This window comes from Anopheles maculipalpis, chromosome 2RL (genome assembly GCF_943734695.1).
Source record: "Anopheles maculipalpis chromosome 2RL, idAnoMacuDA_375_x, whole genome shotgun sequence".
NCBI classification, from domain to species: Eukaryota; Metazoa; Arthropoda; class Insecta; order Diptera; family Culicidae; genus Anopheles; species Anopheles maculipalpis.
Genome location: NC_064871.1, coordinates 24,064,832 through 24,081,883, shown reverse-complemented (window position 1 = coordinate 24,081,883; position 17,052 = coordinate 24,064,832). Strand labels below are relative to the sequence as shown.

The following is a 17,052-nucleotide window of genomic DNA, read 5'->3' as shown; positions in this document are numbered from 1 at the left end:
CGGAGAAGTCATGCAGATACGGATCATTACGATCGTTCATTAATAATCACGACACAATGCTGCTGCTCCACCATACACGTTACCTATCATAATTCCACTTCAAACACGGTGAGAAAACGTACGAGTGAAAATAAAGTTAATGTCATTTTTAAATGTCCCGTTGGGACATGAAACTGGGTACGGCAGGCTGACGGACGGAGACCTGAACGGGACCGAACACCAACCAACCCTGAAGAAAGATACCGTTGATCTCGTTCCCTTCGCTTATTGAATGTTTTATTAGCGATCATTTTACGGTTTTATTATCGGACATCTTCTCATCCTCGGTACCGAATTCATTCCTTCAATTTCAGGCCTCATTTTTACTGTTGTGCTATCGCACAAAAACATACAATTTGATCGCTCACATTCACTAATGTACGCTCGTTTCCTCCACTGTCTGCAGGTATCTTCATCTGGCTTCTTTGAACTGCAAATACTGGAGATTTCAAACACCAACAGCCACCTACTGTCAGGATACTGCTGCGGTTTGCCACCGGAGAAACGACAGACCCAAACGACAGGTAACTCAAATCGTTCAACGGTGCGTGGTTTGCGGTTACGGCCACTACACCACAATAAGCGGAATTTATCTACTGCTGCTATGGATGCTAACAATTGTTCTTTTTTTTTTCATGTTTATTTATCATCATCACAATCACACCAAAATAGGATGTCCGGCATGTGCGACCGCGTTCAGCTTGTGCCTCAAGGAGTACCAGGGCACGACGTCCAGCGTTCAGCAGCAACAAAAGCAGCTGAAACAGCCAGCCGTTGCCGTGGAACCGCAACCTTCCGGCCTGTACGGTTGTGCGTTCGGTAACGCCAGCACGCCCGTCCTGGGCGGATCGAGCTTCGTCCTGACTGACCCGGAAGTCGGTGGCATCACATTACCCTTTACCTTTCGATGGACGGTGAGTCATAAAGCATGCTTTTTTTCTCTCTTTTATCTGCGTTCTGTGTGAGTGCGAAGAATGTAACATTTTTTATCGGTCACCACATTATTCGCTAAGATCGAATCCCCTTCCGAAAGGGGTTCGTCGCTTACTTTACGCACTGCGTGCATTGAAGTCATTTGTTTCGAGCTCTATCGAATTACTTCGCGATTCGTTGCGGCTGCGAGTATCGTTTGCTTTTTTTTCGGTGTTGCTTAAATCTTTTGCTCACAATCGATGAAAACATAACAGAACAAACTATCTGCACAGTTCACCTGTACGCTCGCGATCGATGTTTCAGATAATTAAGCTTCTTCGGTTGTCTGTTTTTGAGTGTGTTTCTCGCATGCTCGCAGAATGTAAATCATTGAAATGCTTCGTGCGGGATTAAAAGTAATAGCTGTAGGAGGAGGTGCAGGAGGCACAAAAGTACACGCAATTGACAGTATCGGAACTTGGTTTGATAATGGACTCGCATGGACGCGCTATGCTTTGTACAGCACACGTTTTACGAACCAGTTGATTTATCTCGAAACGAACGATAAGAAGGTTTTAAGTATCGCTGACATGTGCGCCTTAAATTTCCAACGCTTCCTCCTGCGTTTCATGCAATTGCCACGATTAAACACTAAGTATGTAACACGAACATGGAGGAGTTTTTCGCATCAGTTTCATTCCTTCTCTTACTGACACTACCACACACCACACATTTTCCTTATGTAGATTGCAGAAGGAAACAGTTTTCGTTCGGTTTGTTCTCACCGTTTGCAAAACTAATGGCGCTTCACTGTGTAATGGAATACTGAGCCTACCAGGACCTACCCACCGAGGACCACCCATGCTCAACCCACGGCTTCACTGTGGCTTCACTGTTCCACAGTGATTGTCTGGCGTCATGTTACCAGTCAGCAGCGCATGCCGATCTGCAACGACATGATCGAACCAACCGTTCCATTTATGAAACACTCAATAACGATAATGAAAATATCTTGGATACTTTGTCAATATTAATCATATTCCCTCGCATTTGAAGGCTTGCCTTCCAGTGAAGTACAGTTCACATCAGATCTACCACCATACAAACACATACTTTCCCTCCGCGAACCACATGTAAAGTATCGTTAAATTAACAGTTTAGTAGACGTTTTTCTTGCACTTCCCTGGGTGCCTCGTTTTAGCCTTTTTCGGTACGGTTCGCGCGCACGGAGGCGAAACGATCGCAGTGCATTAAAATTGACTCGTTTCACGTTGACTTGACTGACTTGCCGATATGGACCGATCGCGATCTGTGCTGCTGCCCGAGCACTCCCTGTAACTGTCGCGCTCGTAGGCAAACTTAGGTACGACCACAAATCGCACCACAGTCGCCTGCAGTTGCATGATGCACTCACGGTACGCACGGCATCGAGGTAGATTAAAGATCTGCGTACATTTTCCCGCATTCGCAATCTTACATTCGTGAAACCGTCTCAATCATCTCCCTTTATTCCTAGGGATGCCCAAAGTGCTGTGCCATAAATTCCTTGCTCTATCAGTACCGCACCTTCCGTAAGGTACCCACCAATCTACCCGTTCGGTCTAGCAGTGGTTTTCCCCTTACCCAACTCAGCCGACGGACAGCCTTCTGCTCGAGTTAATCAGCATACTTCAACGATCTACACTCACACACACGCTTGTAGCTGCATGCGATAATCCGGTCGCGATCTCGTCAGCCATCGAACGGAGACCCTCAACTGTCCATCCAACGTCGATCTGGTGCTGGTTTATGCTGATGCCGAAGCAGGATCGCTCTGCCAGCGGGTGCAGGAATTCAATTCAAATTTTTCATTTGCCCTTTTCGGGTGGCACTATTGCTTGATTTTGGATTGGAATTCGATTGAATTCAAATTAGATGCTTGTACTTACGACACGTTAGCGAGAACTCTCCCGCTGGACTCTGCCGATGGACGTTTTCGCTTCGAGAGCAGCTCCTGTGTGGCGTTGCGATGAATATGGAGCGTGATTGATGCTGATGGTTGAGTTTCGTCATGTAAGCTGTTTTTCTTCTGATTTTTTTTTCATCGTTTTCTGCATATTTTTCTTTCTCTATTGGGAAAAGCTTGCGGACATCAAGAGTAGCAAAAGGTTTAACTGACACCACAACGGGTCAATTTAAACTGAAGCGTAGAATTTTCTTCCGGCAAGTGGAGATTTATGTTGCATTTTCATTCTGCATCATGCAAAGCCAACTTTACCATATTGGATGGCGTTCGCGAAAACTGTACCAAGCTCAAAATAACGCTTACAGTGAACGACACAGTAAATTGATGTTCTTAAGATTCAAATCAGTTCGATGATTAATTATTTAAACTCACAAAAAAACTAAAGTGCATACACCCAACGCGCAACAACTCTTGTATACGCTGTGATACAGTTGCACAATCATTTGCGAAAACAGCGTCACGCGTAACATTTGCTGCAGCACGAAAACTGTAATCAGTTTCTGCTCGATCAGCGTCCCGGTTCATCGTCATCGACACTCATAATCATCATCGTCGTCATCGTCTGCTGACGGTGGTTCTGTTCTACTCACTTCTGCCAAATACACGCTCAACCTCATAGCGCTCCATGGAACCACCGGGCGACCGAGCATAATCGGTGCTGCGCGATCGCTCTTATTAATTTCTCAAGTCCTCATACTCCTTTTACCTCTTTACCGGACCTGGTGCTGACCGGTGCGGTGGACCGTAAAATTAAAACGAACCAAATGATCTCGCAAACCTCAGCTGCATGACTTGACGCTGCAAATCAACACAAACATGAAACGTGAAGCAAAACAAAATCCTCATCGACAGGCGGAGTTTCTGTTGCGATTACTTCGGTCCTGTTTTGTGGCATTGTGCCGCACCACTCGGTACGAGATCCGGTGTGAGGTGGACTTTGAGGCAAGGAAACTCGACCTGATCGACTGGCTAGCTAATTTATCCGGAGTGCTCGTTTTTCTTCGCTCTCTAACCTCGCACAACGCGTCAAACGATGGCCGATGTGGTTCTCATCACGAATAAAGAATGGCATTAGCAAACAACAGAAGCAGCGGAATCCGATGGGCAGGATGTGCAGTGGGAAGATGCAGCACCCACCCATCTGGATGCTTTGAGACGCTGCAGTTACATGCCCGGGAGGGGTGCGAACGAACGCTGAAGACATCAGATAAGACAAAAACCTTTCGCAAAAGATCACCCGCTCGGGGAAAAAAAGCACGGATAACAGATTGAGCGCATTTGGTGCAACTATATTTTATGCTTCAATTCGTTTTACCTGTTTTGTTTTTTGTTTATTATTGCTGCTGCCGTTCCGCCCGTTATATTGTCCGTCTTGTCGAGTGAACGATAGTGCCGGATGTTTGATACCTACAGCCACCCGGAGCAGCTTTTTTGTTTTGTTTTGCTGGTGCTGCTACGGTTAACTGCAGGTTTTTGTGCTGACAAAAGTTGCATGATTTATGCACAATCGACTAAACGGTGGATAGGTCTAAATTGAGCCTAAGCTCATTTAACGGAACAATAAGCTGCTGTGCCTAGGAAAGGAGTCAGCGAGTCGTGGTCTGTAATTAGAAAGATAAAAAAGCAAAACAGTGTTCAACGTGCGCCGTTTTTACTTTATACGTTGGCATCTATTGAAGCGATACTATCATCCCACCACAGTACAGCTAATCCATTCAGGGGACATAATTTTATTCTTTTTTCCCCCCCGCCACCGTGGGTCACCCAGCACCACAATAGCTCAGCACAAAATTACTAACGATAAACGACCAGCTAAATACTTCCCAGGATTATCGCGAATACCCCGACAAAAACCAGCTCGTTCGACCGCATGATCAGTATCAGCATCAAGCAAGCGTCGTCGCCATCTAGCGTCGAATGTAGATCGATCGATTGTGTTCGGATCGCTCGGAGGAGATTGTTTTTTTGTGGAAATTTTCTATTATACGATCGCGTCGCGTCGACATCTCAATTTCCTTCGCGTGCTAGGCAGCTGGCATAACAAAGCAACACAACAACAACAACGACGAAGTAAAAAAAAGCAGCTTTCCGCACTGCAATCAGCCTGGCTGCAGTTTTGCGAAGTTAATTAAATGCCTTCTTATTGCACAAGGTAGTCCTGTGTAGCGATCGTCTGCCAACATTGAAAGCAAGCAGGAAAAAGGCATAAAAAATCCCCTATTTGCCTACTGCATGCCTGTTGGCATGCTCGATCGAAGATAGGTCTCGAAATAAACGCAACCCACCGTTGCGGAACGCGAGCCCCATGTCCATACAAGCTTAAGCAAGATATTTCTATCAAGTTTGTATCCTTTACATACAGCCGGAAGGTAACTTGAGAGTGAATTTATTACCGGGAACCTACCGACAAACTGCGATACAATGCTTTTGATAAGCATTTGTCACATCATTACAACCAAAAGGAAATACATTCTTTCTACACACTCTTTCCTGTCATGGACAGCATCCAACAGTCATTCCCCGCTTTTTTTTTGCCCTCCGGGTGGGTATGCTTCCGTTTTGCTGACTAATGAGAGTGGCATCTTTTTTGAGTGCGTCTCGGATGTGTTGTGTTGCGTTGTTTGCAACTTTATGTATACGAATCTATAGGATCTTCTCTTACCCACCTGCTGTGCGCAGAAGGATGCAATCATCCTTCATCAGTTCAATAGGCATCAAATCGATAATGAGCGTCAATCCGAACATTCATCAATCGAACCGGTGAGCCGATTGTGCGCGGAAAAGTTCACAGAGAAGTCACACACAAATTACTGTCAGTGTATAACGATTCAATTCGTTCCTAATTTGGGCAATATCTCATGTAGTTCACCCCTTGCAACCCGTTGACACGCTCTCGCACAAACAAAAACTGCAAGAGACAATAAAGACAATCTCAAATGGATTTTAATAAGTGTTTTATATGGTTCCCTGGCCCGGCTGTTCCCGGGTCTCCCTTCGAAAACATCCACCAGCAATCAGGGAACGTGCGCGCGCGAACAAAATAAAGATGCTCCTCCGGGGGCGCATCTCGATCGGTCGAGTGTTTATTTTGGAGCGAATCGTTTTATTACCTCTCCCGTATTTGCAACTGCAATCTCATTACCATATAATGGGGCCTTGTAAAAGGCAAACGGGGCTTGCTTGCCCCACTGCTTACCACGGGCCAGATTGGTTTCGCTTTCGGTGAGAAAATCGAGTTGGTAATACATATTTATATACTTCCTATCCGTAGTTCTTTGTTTCGGTTATTTTTTTTTTTGAAAGCTCGTCATCCAAGCAGTTGCGGAATTTGACTTGCATTTTCGTCCTTATCCTGACCAGTCCAATCACCTGTGCCAGCGGAACGAAAAATCGAAAGGGGATTCAGTGTATTTTTTTTTTATCCTTAAGATTAACTCAACGTAAGGAAAAAATGTAGAATTAACAAGCAGACTTCCTTCAGACGTCTTGACAGTGTTGGTATGTGCCATTGATTTGGACGGCATGATTCCGTACCAGCTCAAAAAGAGAAAATCGCGAAAGCTAAAGCAAACCTTCTTCAGTTTGTGTGCATGCGCACAAACAAATGTTGTGGACACAGGACGGAACCCGTGGACGTAGACGTACAGGAAGGTGGAAGAAAAATAAATCGACAAAAAGCCAAAAATTCTCATGCAGATAAAACGGGCGTACATCGCGAAAACCGAAACCGAAAAGATTGCAAAACCGGACGAAGCACGCGAAAGGAAAATAAAGGCTGCTGAAGAATACCTTAGAGGAAAGAGTCTAATGCTGGGGAGCGAAAGGTAAGGAAGCGTTGGGAGAAAACGAACCTTTATACACACACAAAAAAGCGAAACGATGACGCACTACAAACCACCAAGCGGGATGGGAGAATGAAGCGAAACATTTCGTCTCATTAAAATTCCTCACAAACTGAAATATATCTCCGGACGCGATTCCGAACTCATCCTAAATCGTTTTTCCACGCTTGCACTGAAACACTGACACATACGCACATACATATACGCGCATAGGAAAAGGGTCAGTTCCGCGTGTCGTGTGGTCATTGATTTTGAGAACTGTCGTTGGGGACAGTTTCACGTGTGTCACGTTTGGTATAGAGGCCTTTGACTAGTTTCAAGTTTTTTGGGACAAGTTAAATAGTGGGTGGTTAAATGTATTTTCTTTGTGGGTAAAACAATCTCTCTTGCAATATAAACGTGATCATCGATCGAAAATTCATGAGAAGTAATCGAACATTCAATTTCCATACTTTATCATACAACACCGAACAGTCATCGAGTCTATCCTATCAATTGATTTTCTTTTAAATCAAAACGAGCTGTACACAGCCTGTTAAGGGTAAGGGTAAAACGATCTAGTAAAAGATGTAATTTACTTCCCATTTAAACCATTCCCAGGATCGAGGTGAATAAAATATTAAACCTCGTCCTGGGCCTATTCAACGGCCCGTTTGACCGGTTGGCCTCACGAAAATCTCGTTGCACGGAAACTGTCGTCGTGGTACCGTCCGCTGTGCTCTTAGTACCCGGTGAAAACGGAAGAATCTTCCATAGCCAACCGCATCCACCCGCAATGGGCCGCAAGAAGCAACAGAGCGAGTGGATTATTAGATCTATCAATGTTATTATCCAATATCTTCGGCCTGTTCTGGGACCGCGTGATTTCCGCGCGCTTTCTTTCTACCGCTCACCCTTAACCCGGCCCCGCGCGCTCGATAAATGATCATTTCTTCGATGATGACCGAACCGGCCGGAGCAACACCGTCCGCGTCCTCTACTGGCTGCGATAAACAGGAATGGGAGAGTAAATGTTATTACCATTTCATTGTATCGTCCATTATTTATGATTTTATAAATGGAACAAAAAGCAATTGAAAATGGCAGCGACGGAAGCGCGGACGCTAGAGGGAGTGGGATACTTCCCAAAACGGGACGGGGTGAAGCAGGGAGGCGATCTTGCGATTTTGCAACAAACCGGCACTGGGAGCTTCGATGAGCTTGGGCTGCTGCTGCTGGTCGGTTGAAGACACACCAGCAGCAGCAGCAAGATCGGCGGCAATATGCACCACGGTGTGGATAAATCATCCGATCGATGCGAAATGCGCACAGCGGAAACGAAATCGATATTTTATAAATGTATGAAATAACCTTCGCCCAGCCGGACCTGGACCCACGGAGATCGTCTCCACGCACGATTTTCTTCGACCGCACGCTGATGCGCGCGCAAGAAAAGCAGGGACTGGAGTGCATTTAACAAAGAAAAGCAGGCCACAGATTTACACACTCTTGATCGAGGAAAAGAGAGAGAGAGAGAGAGAGAGAGAGAGAGAGATAGATTGAAAAAAGTGCCACACTTGGGGTGGAATGCTTTTTGGAAAGGTTTTTGGTGCTCGTGCTTAGTACCCGTGCAACGAAACCGCATTTATAGCAACGGAATGCATTTCGGTCGGTTGCAGTTTTATACTTCAGGAAACAGAAAAAATTGCACCAGCAAAACAAAACCCACAGCGAAGGTTATCAGATCAAGCTTGCGTTATCGATTACAGCGATACGCGAGTCCGATCCGTTTTTTTGCGATTTGTTAACATCGACGACACGTGAAAGGACGACGATCGGTGTAAATTTATATCTCACCATTGCTTGGCCCACAGTCATGCCGTAGCCTTTAAATACCACACACTATCGAATCTCGGCACCACCGGTACATAAAACACTGCAACTGACGCGACGAATGCGGACAAATATGTAACAGGAAACTCCCTGGAACTGCCAGGGAACGGGAACGGCCGCTATCGAGCGATGCACGTACCGGCAATCGATTCCAGGGACGTGATCGATCAGTGCGGTCCGGTTCGGTCAGCATAATTGTTCGTTACCCGTCCAGCATAGAAAACTGGTCGATGTTGCTCTGATAGTAAGTTTTTTGTTATTAAACTACTCGACATACACACACACTGCAATGCGCTAGGTGGTTTACGTCGCCAGTCTGAGCGCCGTCTGGTCGGCACACCAGCTGGCGTAGCAGTGGCATCAAAGGAGCATAATTTTATCACATCGCACGGCGCAATGTTTAATTGCATTTTCTCGAGCGTTCGCCAACCTGCACCAACCCCCAGGAAGATATATATATGTATATAAATTAAAGATGAATCCGTAGACAGGTCTCGTGTGCGTGTGTATGCTCATTTTTCTGCGCGTACAACTACCGACGGCAAAAGCTACAACTGATCGCACTATCATACTGTCGATATCGCATTACACCACGGATTGTGATGGCATTCGCGCGAAGCATTTGATCGTGTTGCGTGAAACTCCCGAATGTCGGATACTTCACATTACCCAGTAAATGGGTCCGAAGGGAATCGGTGATTGAAATACGAGCCGCTTTATCTTTTTCCTGTGCCCAGTATGTTAGAGAAATGAGCAAGAAAATACGAAAGTTTTCCCTGCAGGCTATAAATTTCATCCCCGATCGATCGCTGTACCGATCGCTGTGCGTTTGTGATAATTGTGCTGTGTTACGGGTCGTTGCGTCCTACAAAAGTGCAACGTAGTGAAAATCTTTCACAATCTTAGAAAATTCACTACCTTGCGAGAGATTACGATGCAATTTCCTTCCAATACGGTTTCTCCATTCCGATCCGTTTTTAATTGGAAACTTTTGACGGTTTATGATTAAGTTAGCGATTGTCCGAAGTGACAGCTGTCAATCAGCAGGAGGAGAGTTTGTTTTTCTAACCATCAAGCAACGCACTGGTAGTACCTCCGGACTGGCGAACCACAAAAAAAAAACACAGTACCCAACTACATCGCATCTAAACATCAAACGTACCCACGCTGCGCCTAGGACACCGGCTCGCACCGCATCGGCTGGTGGGCGTTACACTCGGTCGGACTTTAATAAAGCGAGCAGGCTATAGGAAAAACAGGCACGCAGAGAAAATTAAAGCACAATCCTGCCACACTGCAGTGCGGTTCGCACGGATCGCGCGCTCCACATGAGAAGCGGGCAATTATAGGGTTTTCAAAATCAATATCTCACACGTCAATCACGTCAACCCCCGGTTGTGGTGGTATGTTTCTGAGAGGATACTCACACCGCCGCGTGGTTACGATGTTTATCAAGAGCGTCGTTAGGATTCATTCAAATGTTAGCTGCATTCACCGTAAATTCACTGTGAAGATGGATTTTTAATTAAATCGAAACACACGTCCCAAAATCCGAACACCAGGGGATGCAAAAGGAAGCGCAGGAGCTACGCAATCCTGTGCAGAAAATGTAACCCCTGTACACACACAATGGGGCTACCGTCCTGATCGGTTCTGTCTGATTTGTTTCTCGTTTGCGCGTTTGCGTGTTCCATATTGATTCACAAGTTCAGCTCACCCAAAAACCCATCCATTGGCTGGTAAGGGGGGTAATGTGGTAGCTGTTGCAGCTTCTTGCCGATAGAGAGCAAGCGGCAAGCTTTGAAGGCCTTCGCGGACAAACCACCGGAGCCGCAGGCAGGCTGAGATCTTTTCATCAAAGACGGACGACTACCGACGAGGACGCCGTCGTCGTCGTCGGCTGATTGACTGACATGCGAACGGGAATGCTCAAGAAGCACAATGCCCCAAAGAACCGAGCACAGGTGCTGCACGCAAGGGACGGTGCTGCAAATCATCGAACACGATGGTGCAGTAACATAACCACAAAGTGAAAGATACCAAGGGGAGGCCCAAACGTTCACACACAGACAAGCGTCGAGCAGCCTTGAGTGTGAGAAAGGTCCTGCCATGTTAGCATAAGCAACAGAAAGTGAACCAACTACCCAAAGCTCCATTTGTGAAGTGCATTCAAACACACGTTTCTTCGCTCCCGCACTCGCCGCCTTCCCGCTACATTCTCAAACCGTTCAATCGCTTGACACACAGTTCCCATTCCATCGCATACCGATTCCGTTTTGGCAAGCATCGCTACAGCATCCCTACACTCAATCGCTCAATGTATCTGATAGGACAGTCGGAAGCGATCCTGGGGAAGCAAAATTTCGGGGGAAAACCGAATAAATTAACTCGATTCACTTAATTGGCTTCAATTTAATGCTCCCAACCGGTAGGCGGACGCTGGCGACGCGATCTTTAACGCGATCGATCGGTCTCGATGGGGTGGAAGAGGCGCAGCATGACAACGAGAACCGAAATGACAAGAAGCAACAAAACACGGCTACAAGAAGTCACAACAGAGCAGCTTTCGGAAATGAACTCATCCGCCTCGGTGGACGGTGGTTTTGTGCGAACCGAAAACCCGAAACACCAATACTAATCAATTTGAAATATTTCTTCACTCTTCCCTAAACCCCCCCAGTGCATGCCCGGTGATCCTTGGCTTTTCCTTCGCCCGTTTGCTTGCTTTTTTCAAGTTCCCTCGTTCCGGGACGGGAAAAGTGACCAGAATGCTAAAATTAACCACCACACTTTTACTTGTTGCACTCGGGCTGGAAGAATTCGGAGAAGAAAAAAATCACACGAAATAAGGGTAAGATCGTCTCTAATGATGGTCTTTTTAATTATCCTTTTCTCACCTTTTCCAAGCGTTTTTGTAGCTACAATAGTGAAGCGAATCGGGCACTCCAATCGCCTTGTGGAATAAGTTTTTGTCACTGACAATAATTATTTGTATTATTTTTTTAGAAGATTTAAAATGGCATACTATTACAATGACTAATGAGAATTTATCAAATGAATTGTCATCGAAGTAACATACAAAAACTTATTTTATTTATACACCACTAAGTACTATTAAGTATGATCGCTCACCACCGTATTGTCCACCATCGAAAACGTTAGAGAAACGATAGAACAAATTACTAAGCTTTATCAAATATCAAAATTAATCACTGCCTAGGATCATCTGAAACTTATTGAAATTCCGGAAACCGTTACCAAACGATCATGAAGATGTTTCAATAATATCGCGGAATATCCCAACCGAAAGTTACTCTAGAGTCAGAGCCAGACTCTCTTCTCTGCTCAATTCGACACAAACAAAAAGCTTTACGGAAGGAGCTGATCTTAGCCGTGTTATTATATTTTATGGCATGTTTGGAACTGCTCCAGACTTTGGTTTACGGGATCCCTATCTGCTCACCTCAAACGATTGCTCCGCTTTGTAAAAAGAATTAAATACACATGCTTGGCCGTTGTTTTCTGTTTGGTTACATCCAATTGTTTTATGCTCTATTCGTTGGTGCGGTTTCCCAACCCCCAACCCAGATGCTCCCTCACTTACGAAGGATTCAATCGAGAACAAGTTGCAGCTCCAAGCACATGGAAAACAATACATCTGGCGTTTCAATATTGCATTGATTTGGAGTTCCGTGCAACCAGCGAATCGGTACAGTTGCAGTTTTCATTTGGCGATGGGGAGAACTTGTGTTGCATTTTCTTTACCTTTGTTTGTCGCCTTTGTGTTGTGGATCTGTTAGTTGCGAATTGCCGCCACATTTCAAACCATTGTAAGAACGGTTTGGGCAACACACACAAACACACACACACATGTCATCTTCGAGTTCGTGAGGGAACGTACTTTGCACTACACTTTTCCTTGGCTCACTATGGCACTGGTAGACGATTAACAGAAATTTATTTTCCCATCATACGCCCGTGGAAAAGCTGTCGTACACAGAACGAAACCCAAAAACGCGGTCAAAAGTGCCGTTTTCGATTGAGCGGAGATGCAGCAGAAGAATGGCAACAGAAACCAACAACAAAAAATGACGCAAGGATAATGCAACCCGGCGAAACATCATTGCCGTTCTTCAGAATGGTTTTGCTGCTGACGGCTTTCTTTACATGCCCGCTACTAGGCCCGCTCCATTCGAAATGTTCCCCGGGGCCCCAGATGTCGGTTTGATGATTCACCCACTCGCGCCGGCAATCGTGCGCGGTGGCTGCTGGCCCTATCAGCAAACAGCTCCGGCGTCGAGGGCAACCGTCACGAAAAACACGTCGTCGTACCGGGCCGCGACGTGGGCTACCTTTGAACCCGCACGGACAAGCTGCAACTGCACGCGCATCACGTTCCACCCCACTATCCTCACCGGCATTCCCTCCCGACATCTCGCGCCTCTAAGATGATGCGATCCTGCCGAACTCCCGATAAACCCGAGTTCTGGTGTGGACAAAGAAGAAAGCGCTGCAAGTGTTTTGTTCTTGGGCCGGGTGCAAGAAGCCTCCGGGGGCCAATCGACGACAGCACGGATCGTGCATATTCATGAGCTAGCACGCGAAGGTGTTTAGAAGTAGCGCCGAAAGGAATTTGCATTTCGCCGGGTGCGCGCGCTTGTTTGCCGTACATCCTTCGCCGCTAGATCGCTGACACTTTCCACCGTGGCCTGGGGGGAGGGCCATTCGGGCTGAACTTACTTGCCACTGCCCTTAAAAGGAACCTGCGCAATCGCGGGACAACACCCGTTAGTTCCTGGCGCGCACGTTCTGTGACCGACCTGGGAGCTACCTGAGAGTCTCGTGGAACCGTTTGAACAGTCTTCTGGAGAGATTGGTTTGGCGAATTCTGATCTTTCGTATTGTGACGCTTACGCAAAACCATCACTTGCCTACACACGCGAAACAAAGCGAATACAAAAAAAAAAAAGCGCAGATGCATCTGGTGCAAAACCGAGCTCAAAGTAAATCAGACAACCAATTATTCTCTTCCGTCTTGGAGCGGCTGGCTATTCTCACGATCCCGCGTAAGGATCATTAAGTATTCATGATATCACCCATACCCTCAGTGAGGAGGATGTACCGCACACCTTCACACATACATACTCACACGCATACATGGCCCATCAGCCCTTGTCGTGCCATATGCCGCTGGTTCGACCAGAAGCAATGGTTTTGCAGCAATTTGCCGTCGGGCTCTTGGACATCGCGTGATCTTCTCCGGCTCACAACAAGTGGCGATACGCTGACTTGCCAGCAGAACCCGAAGCTATCGTCCACCAAGTCACCCCGGGTCCGGAAATGTTCCTCCCAAGGCGTATCCTTTGGCCTTGGGATCAGCGAGAACGCAGCACGCAGCGCAACACTGTTCTTTATGCGTCGTGCCTGATGAAGCTCCCGCCTGTCACGAGCGCACGAACCACGGGAACAGGTATTGGTGGTGGATCATACACACAGACGAGCGATTAAGTTACGGTAATTAATACGTACTGGATCAGGATGAAGATGATGGTCGGTTTTGCGTTGCCTTTTTTTCGCTGCCTTACTGTTCCTCTTTCTTTTTTTTCGTCCGATCGGTCGATATGGAGGCATACCGAAGAAAAGGCTTCCTTTCAATCAGGCGCGTGTTTCTTATGGAACTCCCGTGCGACCCAAGCTGAACTGAAGCAAGCTGCTGCTTCACCATCGAAGTGTTTATGAGTTTGTACATGCTTGTTTCTTACCTCATTACACCAAACACTGGTGTGGAAGTGTGTAGTGTATCTGGCATGAAATACTGACTGTTTGCATGCAACCACTTGAAGTCAAATGAATGTGTCGAGAAAATGCGGTCCGCGTTCTCCGCGACTTTCCAGACACACTAGAGACGGACGAGATGCATCACATCATACTGCTTTCTGCGGATGTCGTTCTCAACGACGCTGTACGCTCTAAGTTCGCAAACAAACGAGGCGAAAGTCGTGAATCGCTTGTAATTGCACGGTAAATACGGTTAATTTTGTGCAGAATGAAACCACAAGCAGGTAGCGTTGGTAGGAAACTACCGTCCACTTCCACGATCACACCAGCATCCAGCGATAGCGATTTGATACGGCAACCGTGCCACTCTTGGGATGAGAGCCACGCAAAAGAGCAATCATTTTTCAAATAAATATCACTCCATTCCGACGCGCAAGAAGCTGGCAACTGTGCAAGCCCAACCAGTCCAGTCAGCAAGTCCATCCCGACCGTCAGCCAGTCGTCAGGTTCGTGGTATTTCCCAACCACCACGTCGGAACCCTTGCCCGTACAATCCAAATGGTGTTTTAATATTTTCACCATCACCATCCATCGTGGATCTTCCCCTCACGACATCCTCACAGGTCACTACTACTTCGCCCGGTACTTTATTTGCCTGCTTCTGATGTGAAATCGCTCCGCCATACGAAGAACGGTATGGCACACACTGGTGCGAAAGGGGCTTACATTATGCTGCGTTTTAGATGCAGTTAGTGGCAACGCTGCTTCTAGTGGCAATTACCACCGCATACATTATGCGCCGGATTTGATCCGGCATGGTAGGAAACCCGAGGGAAAATGACCATTGCTTGTGAACTAAATGTGGTTGCGGTGCGAAGTAAAACGCTTTTCCTGCTTTTTCCCTCTATTTCCCTTACGGAAGTAGGAAACGCACAGCGCGGGCGGATGTGCATGAAAGCAGGTTACACCTCAAAGGTGGAGTACGGAATGTAAAAAAAATGAAGAAAAAAAACGAAACAAAACCCCTGAATGTGCTCTTTTTGGTGCTGTCAGTTAATATTGGAGATTTTCAAGATGCGGCGATGATCGTGATGGGATCTTGCAACGCTCACAGCTTCTTCTTCTTTTGCTGCATTTTTTTTTTGTGTGTTGTTCACCACTCACTTTTTGGTTCATTATTGGCACAGGAACAAATTTCTCGGCTAATTATCGTTTAGAAGCGCAATTTATTGATTCCCAAACCTATGAAACATATATGGTAAAATGAAGCATAAAAAGCAGACTCTGCAACCGGTTCGTGCTGCATCGAAAGCGATGCAAATTGAAAGAGGTCCGGGATTTTGTTTTGCAAGTTATTTAAAGATAGAAAGTAACATCATGCTATGAAAGAAAAAAGATACACAGTTGAGTACCAATTGCGATATTCCAAGAACCTTAAGCTGCGTGAACGTTCGCCGGCTTGATCCCGTTACTGTTTAGCTTCTAATTGAACCATTTCTATGTTCAGCATAACTGTTCCGTTCTGGCAGGAGATTCGAGCAACATTGAACCACAAAAACAGTCCACAAAATCAGACCACTGCTCTCCGCAACCATCGTGTCATATTAACGATTTCACACACGCATTGGGAATTAATCAAATTTCAAGGAATAATGCGAACACATTATACCCCGTTCCTTTCGGATTCGGAGACGCTTTTTGCGCCGGTTCTAGCTCGTAAGCAGAAGGATGAAAAAATCATCTGCACCAGACGTCGCCCAACGGCAGGAAGTAGCTCTCGCCAGTCATTGAAGGACCGAGTGAAAGAAATCAAATTATACACCAATTTGCTGGCTTTCTGGCTACCCCTTCCCAGTACTGTGGTGTTTTCTCCTCCCTACCCGCCGATCGCCACTTACTTCTTCGACCAAATCTTCTGTCCGAAAACCAGCCAAGGCTCCGGCTCGACTAACACAGCCACCATATCGGTAGTTCTAAGCGCCTGGACTTCTTGCCCCTGTCTGCTCCGGTTCTGTTCTTTTATTCGGTGGCTGCCTTAGTTTTTCTTCGCCTTTCTTCTCCCCCTAGCACTAATTTCACACAACCGTGAACGAACGCTCATCAACGGACGCTGGATTATTCATCGAGAACCAGAACGTCGTCGATTAACGATTCGAAATGCGAACACAAAAAGGCTGTCTGATTTGGGATAATAGTATTCTAATCACGAATTTAAATGGTATTATTGGAGGATTAGAGCGCGAGCGGTTACGCGCGAGAAAACTAGTTTCGGGTTCGCGTTCGGATTCTCATTCCGAGCTCCCGTGCTATTTATGCACACCCCGGCCTCAATCAGTTTGGTGGTGCAAAATGTGCCCCAGAACGACAGCATCATGATCCGGCCTAATGGAATGCGTATATGTGCAGAAATTATTAACCCTGTGTCTTGTGATTCTGTTTGTCGAGTGTTTAATTCTTTAAAAATACACTCAATGCCACATACCCACTGGAACTCTAATGGAAAAGGGACCGCTCAAAGTCTTCCACATTCTCGGTTGGTTCTCATGTTCGAAGCGAAAGATCAGCTACGATCACCAAAACTTACCGGTGAGCCCTCCATCACGA

The 17,052-nt window shown here is 46.3% G+C and overlaps 5 protein-coding genes across 6 annotated transcripts in view; 4 read left to right on the top strand and 1 right to left on the bottom strand.

Annotated features, from left to right (window-relative positions):
* Positions 1–17,052, top strand: part of LOC126559071 (RNA-binding protein pno1) — a 454,598-nt gene that overhangs the window by 61,874 nt on the left and 375,672 nt on the right. The gene's annotated exons all lie outside the window — the stretch shown is intronic.
* Positions 1–17,052, bottom strand: part of LOC126559532 (uncharacterized) — a 205,016-nt gene that overhangs the window by 92,556 nt on the left and 95,408 nt on the right. The gene's annotated exons all lie outside the window — the stretch shown is intronic.
* Positions 1–17,052, top strand: part of LOC126559107 (ras-related protein Rab-1A) — a 156,361-nt gene that overhangs the window by 44,544 nt on the left and 94,765 nt on the right. The window lies entirely within an intron of this gene.
* The window catches only part of LOC126559236 (uncharacterized protein C14orf119), a 261,691-nt gene that overhangs the window by 167,932 nt on the left and 76,707 nt on the right, over positions 1–17,052 (top strand). Inside the window, exon 1 of one of the 2 annotated variants that reach the window (XM_050215366.1) lies at positions 1,474–1,479. The exons of the other annotated variant lie outside the window; for it this stretch is intronic. The gene's annotated coding sequence lies outside the window, so the exon portion shown is untranslated. Of the gene's footprint in view, positions 1–1,473; positions 1,480–17,052 lie in introns of those variants that run through there. 2 annotated transcript variants of the gene reach the window in all.
* LOC126556735 (protein serrate) overlaps positions 1–17,052 on the top strand; it is a 98,615-nt gene that overhangs the window by 21,081 nt on the left and 60,482 nt on the right. Inside the window, exons 2-3 of the mRNA XM_050212204.1 lie at positions 446–563; positions 712–953. Of these exons, the coding sequence (XP_050068161.1) occupies positions 446–563; positions 712–953 (360 nt within the window). The remainder of the gene's footprint in view (positions 1–445; positions 564–711; positions 954–17,052) is intronic.